General features: G+C 53.9%; 1 protein-coding gene across 2 annotated transcripts in view; it reads right to left on the bottom strand.

Moving 5' to 3' along the window:
* MYH9 (myosin heavy chain 9) overlaps positions 1-15,265 on the bottom strand; it is a 59,655-nt gene that overhangs the window by 13,970 nt on the left and 30,420 nt on the right. Inside the window, exons 13-24 of one of the 2 annotated variants that reach the window (XM_025048778.1) lie at positions 14,739-14,912; positions 12,628-12,742; positions 10,115-10,308; positions 9,638-9,759; positions 8,692-8,761; positions 6,718-6,878; positions 5,772-5,880; positions 4,629-4,760; positions 3,975-4,181; positions 3,336-3,473; positions 2,293-2,416; positions 304-475 (exon numbers count right to left, since the gene is read on the bottom strand). In XM_025048778.1, the coding sequence (XP_024904546.1) occupies positions 304-475; positions 2,293-2,416; positions 3,336-3,473; positions 3,975-4,181; positions 4,629-4,760; positions 5,772-5,880; positions 6,718-6,878; positions 8,692-8,761; positions 9,638-9,759; positions 10,115-10,308; positions 12,628-12,742; positions 14,739-14,912 (1,718 nt within the window). The remainder of the gene's footprint in view (positions 1-303; positions 476-2,292; positions 2,417-3,335; positions 3,474-3,974; positions 4,182-4,628; positions 4,761-5,771; positions 5,881-6,717; positions 6,879-8,691; positions 8,762-9,637; positions 9,760-10,114; positions 10,309-12,627; positions 12,743-14,738; positions 14,913-15,265) is intronic. The other variant, XM_025048779.1, reaches the window with a different exon arrangement.

Genomic DNA, 15,265 nt, shown 5'->3' with positions numbered 1-15,265 from the left:
AAAAAAAAAAAAAAAAGGGCATGCCTGTAGCCAATAAATTTAACAAGAAAAAAAGGAGGAAAGAAAAGGATTGCTGTGGTTGGGTGTCACTGTGGATGACTTTTGGGGGATTACAAACAAACAAATGACGAAAAAGCCTTAGACTGTGCTTTTAGGGGACAGGAAATGTTTTGCTGTGAAATGGCTTCCGGGACAACAGCAAAGCGAATGCTCACAGCTCACTGATGCACCAAGAACCATGGCAGGAAGCAGCACAAGGGCTGGCACTGGCCACCTGGTAGCAGGCTGATGCTTGGACCTCACCTGGCCAGGGCAGCCTGGAGCTCCTCCTCTTTCTTGGCCAGCTGCATCTTGAGCTCGGCGATCTGAGCCTGGAGCTCAGCGATCTGGTCGTTGAGGTCCGTGGAGTCTCCCTCCAGCTTCCGGCGAGTCTTCTCCAGCTCCTGACGCTGTTTCTCCTCTCTCCGGAGGCGCTCTGAGAAGGAAGGATAGGGAGAAGCGGACAGAGCCCTCAGCGGTCGTAGACTCTGCTGCCTCTCTTTTGAATTCTTACATAAATACTGCATATTTATTATCAAATATACATGAAGTTTAAAGGATCACAGTACGCAGACACTCGTGCCAACTCCTGGATGAAGGAAGAGAGCATCACCGCGAGTGGCCAGGTCCTGTCTCTCCAGCCCCGCCCGCTGCCCCTCCCCGCCGGGGCAGCCAAGCTCCTGAAGCTTGTGTCTGTAATCCCCTCGGTTTGCATTTAAGATACTACGGTCTGTCCTGGGTGCTTCGAGATACCACTTCGCGTGAGCCTCACACAGCCTGATGGAGTGGGTTGTCTTATCTTTACGATTCACACGAGGCACAGAAAGGGTAAGGGGATCACCTAAGTGACATCACAACAGGAACCGTAAAGCCCATCGGACCCTGACCCCACTATACCAAGTCCACATAAGTTCAAGAAGGGCTGGCGGCTGTCACTCCTTGTCTTGCCTTTGTTGCCTGATGTCACGATCTTCAGATTCATAAGTTAAGTGTCACTGCAACTGATCCCTTTGGACTTCTGTCTAGAAGTCCACTGTGTGACCACACTGCCACTGATCTTCCGCTCTACAACCGACGGGCATTTGGGTTGTGTCCTCATGAACAGGGCTGCCGTGAGCGAGAGCACTGGGTCGTGGGCACACTAGGCGATGCCAGACCCCCAAAGCTGTCTACGAATTTACGCTCCCACGAGCAGTGTGTGTTCTGATGGTTCTACATCTTTGTTAACACTTGCTAGTGTCAAAATTCACGTGTGCTACTCCAGTGGGCATGCCAGTCCTAGACCTCGTGGGTGACCGAGGCCTTCGGACTGTGCCTGGGTTGGGGAGCGAGGCTGTAGGAAGAGATCACTGTCGGGCCCTCCTCGCCCTTGACGACCTGGCTCACTTCATCCCACACAAACGTGAGGGGTCCCCCAAAGCCATGAAACCAAGCCAGGAAACCCCTCATCCCTCGCCCCAAGTCTGCATGGTTTCAGCTCAACATCCACCGGGCAGTGACACCTGCCCTGGACGCGTTGGGGTCCCCGTGCTCTGCAGTGGGTGCAGTGGCTTCTGGCATGAGCTCAGAGCTCCGGGATTTCTCCCATCCCTGCTTCATCCACTCCTCTCAAGGGGCCAGGGTGAGGGGTCCATAGACAGCCATAGACCTGTGTGTCTGCCCTGTATACCTCACCAACACGGATCCCCAGGGCACAGGGCACAGAGACAAAGACATGATCTGTCACCCTGTCCCAAGTCAAGCAATGACCTCTCACAATATCGGTCTAGCATTTTACAATACACAGCTGAGTGTCACACGAACTATATAGTTTAGTCCTCACAAATGCCCTTTCATTGCGTCCTCTTAGAGGTAGGAGAAATTAAAGCTCATGGAATGATGTTATAGGTATAAGATGACAAGCTAGTAAGTGGTAAAGCTGGAAGTCAACCTAGAACAGTTTAGGAAGTCTCAAAAGCTTGAGAAATGCGCAGTGCACGACAAGGGACAAAAGCCAGGGTGTTACCCTGAACACTCTTCACTTGGGGGAACTCGGCACTGGTGCCTGGCGGCCATACTCTCACAGGGACCAGACACTGAACCCCAGGTTTTAAGGGCAGTGGCTGGCTGCTCCAGGCCCCAGGCCTCGCCCACGCAGAGTGAACATGAGACCTGCCTGGCGCTCCCGCTGCTGGCAGCGAGGCCCAGGCTGGCCCTGTGTGGTGGATGCCTTGGGCTCCTGAGTCTGACAGATCCTGCCCATCACGCTCTTACCCTCCAGGTCGGTGATCATGGCCTCGTGCTTGTTCTTGAGCTTCGCAAGACTCTTTGATTTTTCCTCCTCTTCCGTGAGGTTGGTGGTGAACTCAGCTATTCTGTCTTCCAACAGCTTCTTCTCCTGAGGGTGGTGGGGGGAGAGGGTGGGTCAGAGCTTATCGAAGGGGTCACTTTGAAAGGTCACTGGCTCCACTGACATAGCTGGACAAGCTTCCTTGATGTATACATGTGGGTACCAAAGCCCCCTGGACCTGTTACCCCTGTGGACTCAGGTAAGAAAGGTTCCAGGTGGCAGGTAGAGTTGGTAAATTCAGAATTCAGAAACAACAGCATCACCTTCTCCATGCCCTGGGCTTATCCACCAAGTGGGCTGTGACCTCCCACTCTTCACACCCCCAAAGTGCCCCAGGACACATGCCATCATGTGGCCACCACTGGAGTCCTAATCTCAGCAGGGTCCCCCAACAACGGTGACCACAAAGCCACCGTAATAAACATACGCCATCACTCGGCACGGGCATCTCGCTCCCCGAGTTACAGTTCCGGGCAGGCGTCCTACACTCTGACCCCGACCCCCGCCTGCCCCGGGATGGAGGACGGCATTTGGACCCTGCCCTGCCCCTCCTCTGACACTGTTCCCAGCTCATATCGGCCCGCTCAGCTGACAGGGACCCCATGTGACTCTCAGAAGAAACAGTCACCACCTTGGAGACAGCTGTAAGAGAGGCACCTCAACACCAAGCCACCCAGGTGCCCGAAACCACACCGGTGACTGACGCACAATGCCACGCGGACGGTTCAGCTCCACCAAGCTTATGAAGGACTTTCCTGAGGAAACCTCTCCCTTGGGCCCCACTCAGTTATGAGAGACAGCCCTTCGGCTATGACCCTGGCACGAGAGGCCACGGGGACACGCAGGAAGAACTGCTACTCGGCAGAAGCCACGGCGCGGCGGACAGGAGCAGGGGCTGGGTGCGGCCGTGGGCCTGGGGCCCGGCTCGCTCGCCACAGCCCGCGCCTCAGCAGGCCGGGGAGCCCACCTTGGCCAGTTTGGAGTTCTGGTCTTCCAAGATGATTTGGTCTTCCTCCAGCTTCTTCAGTTTGGCCTCGGTGGTCACCTTCTCCAGCTGCAGCTTCTGGCGGGCGCCCTCCTCCTCCTCCAGCTGCTCCTCCAGTTCCTACCACAAAGACGGGGAGACTGTGAGCAGCGCGGACCCCACAAGCCCAGTGGCCTGGCTGAGACGTGGCCCAACCCCCGCTTATGCGGTCACATGTTTAAGACTGCAGTATGGGGACAAGAACCCTGATCCAATCACGTGGTCGCTCGTTCTGAGGTGCTTCCTGTCAGTGACGACTGGGCAGAGAGCAGAGCTGATCGGCCTCCGCTCCTTAGACCCGTGGAACAGGACTGAGATGGGAAATTAAACTGGCTTCGATGCTCGACCGGGCAGCGTGCGTGGAGATCTGAGACTCACAGGTGAGAAACGACCGCGCCAAAGAGAAAACCTCTCGAAGGCCACCGCAAGTGGACAAAGGGGTCAAGAGCTAGCCTACTGTGGCACTTCCATTTCTGTGTTCTCTCCGGCTCCGTCACTGCTCCTTACCACGCCCTGTCTCCTCCACCCCATGTCTGGTGTCCAGTGCTGCCCTTTTCTCCAGAGGGGAGGAAGGCACGTTACCTGGATGTTTTGCTGCATTTTCTTCTTCTCCGCCTGCAGGTGCTGGCAGCGCTCCTCCTCTTCCTCCACCCTGGCCTCGAGGTCATGGCAAATCTCTTCCAGCTCCTGCTTCTTGGCGGTCAGGCGGGCCCGGAGCTCCTCGGCCTCGGCACATAGTTCTGTTTCTGCCTGGAGCTGCTCCTGCAGCTGCAGCTTCTCCGCCATGAGCTGCAAAGAACACGTGGAAAATGCAAGCTCCTTACAACCTCTTCAAGCCACTCCACGACACGTGTTCCCTAGCTCCGGCTTCCGGAGGGAGAGGACCATGCTGACGAGAGCAGTTTCCATTTCGAGAGTGCTTAAGTTCCCAGGCACTTTCTAAACACCATGACTTTTATCCTTTATCACAACTCTGTGAGCTGTACACCACGACCCCTAGGAATTTGGACCCTGCCAAGTTCAGAGAGGTTAAGTGCTAGAGCTGGACCTTGCATCCAACATTCATGAGCTTTCCATCCTATCCCATCACATAACCCCAAATTAAGTCTACGGAGAGATTAAGCATTTTTCTACAGTAAAACATCTCCTTAAACTCCAAATATACCTTGCCTACGGATGGCTGGCAGGTGGCAGCACTGGGAGGTGCCACACTACCTGGGCAGAGTCCGCACTCACCTGGGACTGGAGCGTCTCCATCTCTGTGAGCCTGTTCTCGGCAGCCAGCTGCTTCTCTCGGACTTTGACCAGCTCCTCCTCCTTGGCCATCATCTCCTCCTCCTGCCGGCTCACCTGCAGGAGCGGCTTGACCTAGGCGAAGGGATGGAGACACATGCTCAGCTAAAGATGTGTGTCCTGGTCAACAGACATGAGGCTTTCCCCTTGCCTGTGGAAACGTGAGCTCATGAAAGTGAGGGGTAAACTAGGCATGCTGTGGGGTGCAAACGAGTACAATCTTTCTGGAAATCAATTTGGTACTGTGTGCCACAGGCTTCTAATCCACTCACGACCCTTCAGAGAAACTACTCCTCTGCACAACAGCAACTGTTTATTACAGAGACAAATTAGGAATCAGATAAATGGAAAAATAGCCAGATACATTATGAAACGTCTCTAGGGAACAGTATGCTGACTTTTTAAAAAATGATGCTCATGAAAGAATTTTAAATGGAAAATACAAAATACAAGCTTGTTTGTACAAATCAGAGCTCAGTTATGTAAGAATGCGTATGGTTTACATAGTGGAAACTGACAAAAAAAGACAGCAGGGATAAATATTGAAACATCTATTCAATATTGATGTTGGCTCAGAGTTGATGGGGTCACGGGTAAATTTTTATCTTCTTTATGCTTTTTGTTAGCCTAACTTTTCACAATTATCACATATTATTTATTATAAGCGAAAGCAAACTAAACAAGTTCAATAATAAAAGGATTTTTTTAAAGGCCAGGGAGGACCCGTGTGCAAAGATTCTGACTGTCCGTGGCTTCCCGGGAGGGCAGAGCCCTGTGACACGTGCGGCGGTGGCAGGCAGGGCCTTTACGTGTGGCAGCTATTCTTTGAGCCACTCTAGCCCAGCCTGACACTAGGCCATGACCATCCACGCTGGACAAATGCCATAGCTCATGTGCCTCTAGACTTCATACAGGGCAGGACAATTCCAGGTTCATGCTGCTGGACATGCAGGAGGCAAAATGGCCTTTCTAAGGACACGAGCCCCGCACAGAGCCAGCGTGCAGCCTACTCGTCTCCTCTGCCATGACGGAAGCTGGCAGAGAACTGGCTGGGCGGTGGCAAGGGAGGGCCCTTCCAGAACCTACCTTGGTGAAGAGCCGCCACCACTGCCAGTTCCGCAGCTTCAGGTAGGCGGCGCAGTTCCTCTGCAGGACCTTCATGGCTGTCAGCTGCTGCTGCCGCTTGGCAAAGGCCCTGGGGGTGAGGTACATGGTCAGGGCCTCAGGGCCGGGGGACAGCAGACCTAACCCATCAGTCCTGACTCACTCCGGAAGCTTTTCCAGAGGGATGACCCCTGCCTGGGGCCCCTCAAGACAGAAGTGTAGAAAAAAGAGGCTGGCCCTGAGATCAAGTCCTATGGGTGACCTTGCATAGGGTGGTCAGGACCTAGGCTGTCAGACCACCTTCCTTTGCTAAGGAGCAAGTGAGTTCACAGGTGAACGTGCCTTGTGCACTAACTACAGAGCCGAGCCGAGCGTGATCACTGGTCATCTGGTCAATCTACTGACTTCAGCTTCCCGTCAAGCCACCCACTAGCGGGGCTCCCGGGCCCCAGCGCTCAGAGCTCAGGCTGGAACGTACGTCCCCAAGCACAGACATCGAGGCTCAGGGGACTAACGTGCAGCTGCCTCACCACTGTCCCGCAGCAGGTGAGCCCCTACCAAAGAAGCTGCTTGGGACTCAAGGACAGCTTCCTCTGCCCGGGGAACCTGGGGTACTACGGGGACAGCCATGCTCTGGGTGTCATCCTTACATGAAGGACACAGCCAGGAATTCCAGTGAGGATGAGCTTTCAGGGCAGGTAAATCCAAACACAGCCACCTGTCCACCTGGTCACTTTAAATATCAGGCAGACATCCAGGAAGTGGGGTGGGGTGGGGAGAGCCACGAGGGCCTCCCTCGGGCAGACATCTGACCGGCATAGGGGTGACCAAGGCCACAGATCCCTAAATGCCCTTCCGCAGGAATAGAGCTCAGAGGGGCTGGAGCCCAGGGCAGGCTGGGCAGAGGCCGGTGTCTGCAAGAACTCACTTTCGGGCCAGGTAGCCCCTGCAGCAGGCCTGGAAGCCGATGATGACGTCGGTGATCTTCAGGTCTCGCTCCTCCTCCAGGTGGGCCAGCACACCGGCCCGGAAGAAGACCTTGCTCTGGCCGATGCGGTACAGGTTGCTGTCGAGCTCCAAGGCTTTAATCTAGATGGGAGAGAGCCGGTCATTGGCTATGCGGCGCCCCGGAGCCCTCGAACAAGGCCGAGAGCCTGTCTCAGCCAGGGGAGTGGCTGAGAGACAGGGTCGGTCCTGGAGATGTCACTTCTCTGCTGGGCGGCTCACTCCTGGGGCGAAGGGGGACACTGGGAAGAGGGGCAGGTGGGTTCTGGCATGAGACAGGGTGACAACTCAGACTTGAGAAGAAACAGAAAATTTCAGCTTTAAAGGGAACGAAAAGGTCCTCTCTTCCTCCTGCCTCCTGCCTCTGTACACTGTAGTCATGCACTTCAAACGACCAGGCCAGCACTCTCCGAGCAGAGGTAGCAAAGTGTCATATTCACTGTCACTAACAGCAGCACACACTCCAGAACAGGCCTGGCCCAGGATCAAATACTAATTAGGTAATCCTGGGCCTTCACCTCTGAGTCCATGTTTCCTCAACTATAAAATGGGAATACTTTAATTTTTAAAAAAAAAAAGTGAAAGTAAATAATAACATCCGCCATTCACGGCAGAGCCGTGGGCATTAAACGAGAGAAGACATGAAGTGCTGAGCACAGGCTCGAGCGCTGAGTGCTAACTACGCTTGGCTGTCATTACTACTGCTGAGCAGTTCAGTATGGTAATGACGCTCTCTCAAGAAGCCCACTGGCAAGAGTCTGTCTGTCTTTCTGTCTGCCTGGAAGAGAAGGGATTTAGAACAAGCTCTGAAAGGCAAAGCCTTTAAGGGTTTAAGTGAGATCTAGGGACCACAAATAGCCCCGGCAGTCCTGGACGAGGCCCCGGGAGACGGGAAGACCAGGGAAGGTAGAGCCAGTGTGGGCATCTCCCCTTCCTGCTCCCCGCCTCCCTCCATGGACAAAGAGCCTCAAGGGACTCGTCCCACCCTCCCTGCAGAGCAAGCGGGGAAGGGGAACGGCCTGTGTCTTAAGGAGGGACACCCTTTACCTGGCCAACGACCAACCAAGTCCCCTGGAGGAAGGGTGGCCCAGATACCAGTGGGAGGCACACGCCCCGTCCGTCACGCCTTCCTTCCCATCAGCTGGCAAGCATCAGAGAGCAGGGAGCCATGTGCATCTTCTCCCTCTGTTTTCCTGGCCTCAATCTCCCTATCACTTAATGCAAAGTTTTGTATAGTGGGTGCTGAATTTTTCTTCTCTTTTCTCTCTCCTCCCACTGAGCTCCCATCCCCCTAGGCCACCCCCTCCCCTGACTCACTGGAAAGAATGCAAAGTAAAGAGAAGCAAAAGCAGTGGCTGCTAACACTGGACAAATGAGAAACAATAAGACACCTGCAAAGTAGAAAAAATGACCAGGTGGGATACAGCCCCAGCGTGGCCACCGAGTCACCACGGGGCCGTCATTCATTAGCAGAGTTCAGAGTGCCTGCTGCCCGTCAGGCACTGCCCTAGGGGTGGAGGGCAGCGAGAGGAGAGGTCCAGGAGCACGAATTCCCGCAGCTCCGGGTCTGGTGCCCTGCCGGCCACACTGGGTGTGAATATCGGAGATACAGGCAGGAAAGCATGAGAATGTGGCCCAGGAGGAAGAGACCGTCTCACATCAGAGCCCCGCCATGCTCTAGTCTCCGCTCTGGTCCCACGTGCCATCCCTGACTGTCCGAGGGCCAAGGAGGCTGCCGCTCAGGGCACACAACAGAGTCGGAATGGAGCGGTGGCAGGCCAACCAAGCACGGTGTTGGCTGATCCACAGGGCGCCCGTCCAGCCAGACCAGCACTGGACAGGCAGGCATGCCCCAGCCAAAGGTCCTCCCATCCCAACCAGAGGGAGCTCAGCTCACCATGAGCACGCACGCCTGCTTCCCGTCCATGAAGCCCTTAGGGATGGAGTTTGGTGTCAGGATCTCATATCTGAGGGAAAGAAAGAAGCCGATCAGTTCACCCCCTCCCCTTCGATCCAGCGTGGCCTGGAATATAAGTGAGAGAGGGCTACCCCACAGCGTAGCGGACGTGGAATTCCTTTCATTAAGTCTCCTAAGAAAAGAAGACATTTTGCAAGTCCCATTCCTAAGGCTGAATGGCACAAGGAGGGCTTGGTGTTTTCTAGGAAGCGAATGTAAACTCACAGTGGACCACTTCACTCACTCAAGGGTGAGCTCCAGGTTGGGCTTACTAATGGCTAATTGCCCAGGATCAGCGTCTGGAACCCCAGAAGGCCACCCATCTCTTCCCTGAGATAACGCGGAAACTGCTAATAAACGGATGGTCCAGGAAATAGAGGCCTGGGTCATGATTGCACTGGCACTAAACAGTCATTAGGCAAATAGGAGAGTGTCACTAATGTCCCTCTCTGCACACGTGGCAAGAAGCTGCAGTATTCACCATGGTAATAAAAGTTTGATTGAACCTGAGAGCAAATAAACCATATGAAAGTATCGTGAAGTAATAAACAAGAACCAAAGCCGGGGAGAAGCTGCAGTATTCTACAGCTTCCATTTCCATACGTTTCCTTCAATACTCAGTCTCCGGCTGACCTTTGTGAATTTCTTTTCGTAGTTATTCTCACCATAGCAAATGGCGTCAGGCCCCGCAGTCACGAGGCGTGAAAGCCAACAAGATCACTTCCATGTCAGTAATAAAAGTGGGGGAAACCCCCCTCATATGGGGGGAGGAGCGGGGAAAGGACGTGTGAGGAGCTGGCCAGACCTCAGCCCTATGTGGCTGAGGAAACGCCTCCCTCGCCAGAGGCCCCCGTGCCAGGAGAGGGGGGCTGCAGGCCCAGCTCACCTCTGCCGGAACTCCTGGAAGACCACACGGTTGGGGAAGCCCTGGCGGCAGATCCGGATGCCCTCGAGAACCCCATTGCAGCGCAGCTGGTCCAGCACCAGGTGGGGATCCAGTTTGCCAGCCTAGACACGAAAACACATGCATGTGGTCTTGCTTCTGCGCCTGGGAATTCAGGGACAGAAGCTGGGCGGGCCCCTCTGGACTCGACAGGGCAAAAGTCCCCAGGAGCCGCTGTTGCCCACGGGCTCTGAGAGCCGTTCCGTGGTGCAGGTCCGGGGGAGGCTACGAGATGGCGTAACCCAGGGGAAATGCAGGCTACGCATGTAGCCTGAGTCCTGGGGATGCCTCAGGCCAGCCTGCAGAAGGGCTCACTGAGGGCGCTGTGTGCTGCAGGGAGGGAACCGCTGCTGGGGACGGACAACGGCTGAACGCGCCCACACGTGTGCCCTGCCCACGCCTGCTACCCGGCGGCCGCACCTTCTTCTCGTGGTTAGGGATGATGCAGCGGACGAAGTTGGGGTTGGTGTTCCTCAGCGTAGCCATCAACTTGGCCAGCTGCTCCTTGTAGAGCTGCCCCACGGTGCGGAACATGCCTTTCCGCGTCTTGAAGGCCCCGGGCAACGCCGTGTCAGACATGCCGGCCACCTGGTCCAGGCCGATGATGCGGTCCACTGCAGAGACCACGCAAAAGCACGTTAATACCCGGCTGTCCCAGTGGGGCAGGAACGAGACAGACATCTGGACAGAAAAGGACATGAGACTATGGAACAGCAGGACCATTTCTGCTTGGAATCCACACAGGCATCTCCAAACCTTGAGCACACTTGACCTTGTGAGTAGGAAGCAGGAAAGGCAGAAGACTGCAAAGCCACTAAGGCTGGTCTAGCGGTCTGTGAGCCATGTTCACATCATCTATCTTCAGCCCACTTTACATGCTCCTAGTCCCAAAGAGACACAATAAAGCTACTAATGTATTTTGGAATAGCGAGCCTAGCCATTCCACCAGGCTGGCTCTGAGGTGTGAAAACCTGACTTACAGAACCCTATAGTCCTACTGTCACTGTTTAAAAAAAACAACCTTGCTATCCTAAATTCACACTGCCTTTTACCTAAGAGCACAAGGCTAGGAATCAGACAGTGGGAGCAACAAAGCTACCCTGCCATCGTGTACGGGACTGATGATTTCCTCTCCATTGGGGCTGCCCCCAGGCAGAGCTCTAAGCCAGGGACCCAGAGCAGTGCGTGGTGGTGTCGAAAGTGGAGTGTTCCAAAGAATGGCTATGGACAGGGACTACTGCAGTCTCCAGAGTCTGAGGATTCCTCACGCTCTGCCTCGTGCTTTGTCCTCTAGCTCACTAGTCTTTATCATCTGAAGCGGCCGTCCCCAACCTTTTTGGCACCGGGGACTGGTGTTCCTATGAGAATCTAATGCCTGCTGATCTGAGGTGGAGCTGAGGCGGTGATGCTGGCGCTGGGGAGCGGCTGCAGATACAGATGAAGCTTCGCTTGCTTGTCCACTACTCACCTCCTGCTGTGTGGCCCGATTCTCAACAGGCCACAGACCGGTCGGTACCAGTCCACATTCTGGGGGCTGGGGACCCCTGACTTAAAGCAACCCCCTCCCGGAAGTCGCCCTTGTCACTGCGGCTCATGCCTAGAGCAATGAGATGAACTGCTTCCTTCAAGGCGAAAACTAAACGACAAACTCAAAGCAGCCAGTGACTGGAGATCAGTTTTAAGCGAGAGCTAGTATTAAATTTGAAGCCTTCCATTGCTGGATGCAAAAGTTAAGGATCCTGTGACAGTTTTTGTTTCCTGTTCCTTTGCGGCCAGATCTCGATTATTTATTGGAAAAACAGCAGAAAGGACAGATGCTAAAGACATTTTTTTTGATAGACCCAATTAACCAACTAAAATGAGAGGCATTTCTGACCTTCTGCACCCAAGGCCCATTTTACTGGCCACCAAAAGTTTCCTGGGAGTGGGCGGCTTGTGAAAGTCACTCAGCTTGCCTGGAGGAAGGTTGAAAATGCCCCATAATAACTGGTCACTTCACGTGAGCCTGTCCTGCCCCCTGGAGGCCCAAGCCCCAAGGAGCAGGGGTTTGCTCAGTGCTTGGTGAATGAACGCACAAATGCCACGTTAGCTTGCAGGTGCACATGCACACGACAGCGTGCACAGCCCCTACACCTCAAGCTGAGACACCCACAGCCACTGCAGCAGTGAGACGCGGCGTTCACAAGGTGGCGCTCTGGAGAGGATATGGGTTTTTTAGATATAAAGTCTCCAAATATCCAAACATAGCCCTGATTTGCCTGGTTTTCTGCTGGAGGCCTGAGATAGGTCCAGTGGGGAGGAGCCGGCCCACAGCCAGGGGCAGACCAGGGAAGGGGTGCTCAGGCAGGGAGAGTCAACGGCAAGAACAACTCAGCAGAAGCATTTGCCACACAGCCCTGGATGCACCACACACAAGGGACGCCACTCTGGGTGGCCAGTCACCTGGTTCTAGGTGGAGAATGGGAAAGCGTTGATAGAAATAGGCTCTCTGAGTGTTCTGCATCTCTGCAACAAAGAGGTTAAAGCAAAACCCAGGCAGAGGAGAGGAGAAACCGAAAGAAACAGCAGAAAAGCACAACTCCAAAGCCACCAGCCCATCGAGGAGAGGCAGGAGCACAGTGAGGCGTGGCGCCAGGCTGTGGGCCGCCTGGGACTTCCCACGCGCGGAAAGCACGTGGCTTGTCTGCAGCCGGCAAGGCCTGGAGAAGCGCTCTGCCTCAAGAGGAAGTGGCTACACAGCACACTCAAGGACACTCAAGGGCAGCCTCGCCCTTTCTGGTCAAGGAGACACATCATGGGAGCTACAGCAAATGGAAACCCCCGGCCTGTGTCAGGTGGATACAGGCCCCTTGCTCTGGGGCTCGGTGGCTGCGAAGGTGGGGAGAGGCCTGGTCGCAGCCACAGGGAGGTGGGGCAGAGGGCAAAGGGCGTACCATCCTTCCACAGCTCCGAGACGAACTTGTCGGAGGACTGGTGCAGAAGCGTAGCGATGTTGTCGTTCAAGGGGTCCATGTTCTTCATCAGCCACTCATCGGCTTTGTAATCCACCTGCAAGAGCCAGAGTCCTGAATTGCCCGCTGCTCTGGGGACACAAGTGCTCATAACCTCCTAGATGACAAGCCGAGCCCACGTGCGGAAAGGATAAGGAACACGAACAGCCCTTGACCCAGTGTTTCCATCCCTAAGCAGGAAACAATGGGGGACAAGGCCAACGAGCAGCAACAAGATGCTTTCTGAGGTGTTATATACATGGCAAATTTAAAAACCATGCGAATGCCCAGCAAACTGGGGACTGGCCACGAAAATTATGTTGTGACTACACAATAGAATATTGGGATTTTTTTTAAGGCAATAGGAACTTAAAGAAAAACTTCCAGGAAGGCATATACCAAAATATCATTTTTCTTCTTAATAATGGGACAAGTGATTTTTTCTTTGTCATTTCAGGTTGTCCAAGTTTTCCCTACTAAACGTGTATTATTCTTATCTTTTTAAAAATATGTTCTAAATGACGTGAGTAATACATTATATTTTTATTACAAAGATGCCAGACAATATACACAGAACAGCGGGCCACCCTGGCTTTTCTCTGTGTAACCCACACCACGCCCAAGACATAATTGCTGTTCTCTGGCCAGTGGTCCTCACGAGCCCTGCTCACAATGACAACATATGTGACACTAGCTTCTTTTTTCCTAGGAGCCGAGTTACCTCCTAGGAAAAGACAAAGCCTCAGAGCTGGTGTCTTTGCCACCTGGGCTCAGCCAACGTGCTTGTCCTGTCTGCTGCTGCAGCGTAGCACAAGTGTGTATGGGCATGGCCAGTTTCATCAGCCTCCCTCCCACGGGTACTGGGTGTGCTCCATTTTGTACATTATAAACACTGTAATAAAAGCATCTGGTGAGGTCTCTGTGCACGTGCATTTCTAATTTCTAGCAAAGGTGCACGTGGAGATGCAGGCTCAGCGGGCATCACCTTGGGTAATTACAGTAACCGTTTTTTTAATGGGTAGTCTGCAGTCAAGAGTTGCTTCAGCAGCACCAGGAAGCAGAGGAACTAAGCAAGAGAGGTGGGCAGTATGGGCCACAAGCAGGAGCAGCAGGCGAGGACCTTTATTATGTACGGCTTGGGAGCAGCGCTGTGAACGGTCATAGCTCTCCTTGAGGACCATCGCCGACAAGGAGCCTGGGCCCAGCCTATCTAATTACACGTTGTGTCGCAATCAATCGTTAATTCTTCGTTCCAGAACACCTTGCTGAGAAAACCAGCTTTAGTCTAAGTATGGACTTCTATAAACACAGGCTCCCCCTGTTCAGTTAGGTATTAAGCCCTGGTACCAAGCAAACTAAAAGGTGTACGTCAGTAAGGTGTGTGGGCAGTTTTGCCACTTACTGGCCGGGTAGCCTTAGCAATAACAAAGCTATCACCTACAATGCACCCTCACCCCACATCCCCCACCATAACATCTATTTGGTGATGCCTGGAGACATTCCTGGTTGTCACACTAGGGAGCATGCTACTGGCGTCCGGTGCATAGAAGCCTACACATCCTAAACATCCTACAGTGCACGTGATAGTCCCCAACAATAAAGACTGATGTGGCCCATGACGATGGTAGTGCAGAGGCTGAGGCCCTGCCCTAAAGCACTGACCTGTGCCCAGAGCTGGGCTTCGAAGGCTCGTTTAGTACACGTGACCCTGTACGGTGCCGGTCACCACCAGTTTCCAGATGAGGAAATCAAGGCTCAGAGATTAAGTAACTAGAGAATGCACCTTATGACAACACAAACAACACTATAGCTGCCTGAGTACTTTAGAGAATTGCTACAAACTCCTAACACAGTGTAACGAGACAGTGCTTTGCAAGGTGGGAGACTTGCATAAATGCCGATTACTGCCACCAGGCACATGTCAGATGAGTGACTGATCCAGAATACTACACTTCTGTCTCCTGCCCTGTGGCTGCTTGGCTCATAGTCTTAGAATCGTGTCTACCTCTCCCGAGAAGGTGCCACTGACACCTTCCTGTGTGTGCTCGCCTCACCTTGCCAGCATAATGGATGATGCAGAAATCAGCTTTGTCCTTCAGCTGCTTGGGCTTCTGGAACTTAGGGTGGGTGCCCTGCTCCTGCACCACCTTCTCCACGAAGCTCTTGTCTGTGGCTTTGGGGAACCAGCACTCCTCATCCAGCAGGGCCAGGATGCCAGGGGGGCCTGCCTGGGGGAAGCACAGCATCTCACAGGTGAGCATGACCTGGGAACGCCACTCCACACCCACCCTCACAAGAAGCCAAAGCCTGGTTTTCAGAACCCCTAGAATCTCACCAGAGTGGTACTTCCCCCATAGAGGAAAAAAGGGGAGCATTACTGGAAGTACTCAGTTTAAGAGATCTAGTTTAAAAAGAGGCTCCTGGGGTCCAGGCTGCAGCCATCACACCTTAACCCAATGATCTGTCACATGGATTCTCTGACGTTACTGCTCTGGGAATCGCCAGGTGGGCTTGGTGGTCACGTAGACCCCTGACTCACATGTCCAGAGGCCGCCCTCGACAGGCAGCCCTGACCCTGGAG

Source organism: Pteropus alecto, unplaced genomic scaffold, assembly GCF_000325575.1.
Source record: "Pteropus alecto unplaced genomic scaffold, ASM32557v1 scaffold94, whole genome shotgun sequence".
In the NCBI taxonomy this organism is placed as follows: domain Eukaryota; kingdom Metazoa; phylum Chordata; class Mammalia; order Chiroptera; family Pteropodidae; genus Pteropus; species Pteropus alecto.
Note: the sequence above shows the minus strand (reverse complement) of the source record. Positions and strands in the feature narration are given on the sequence as shown.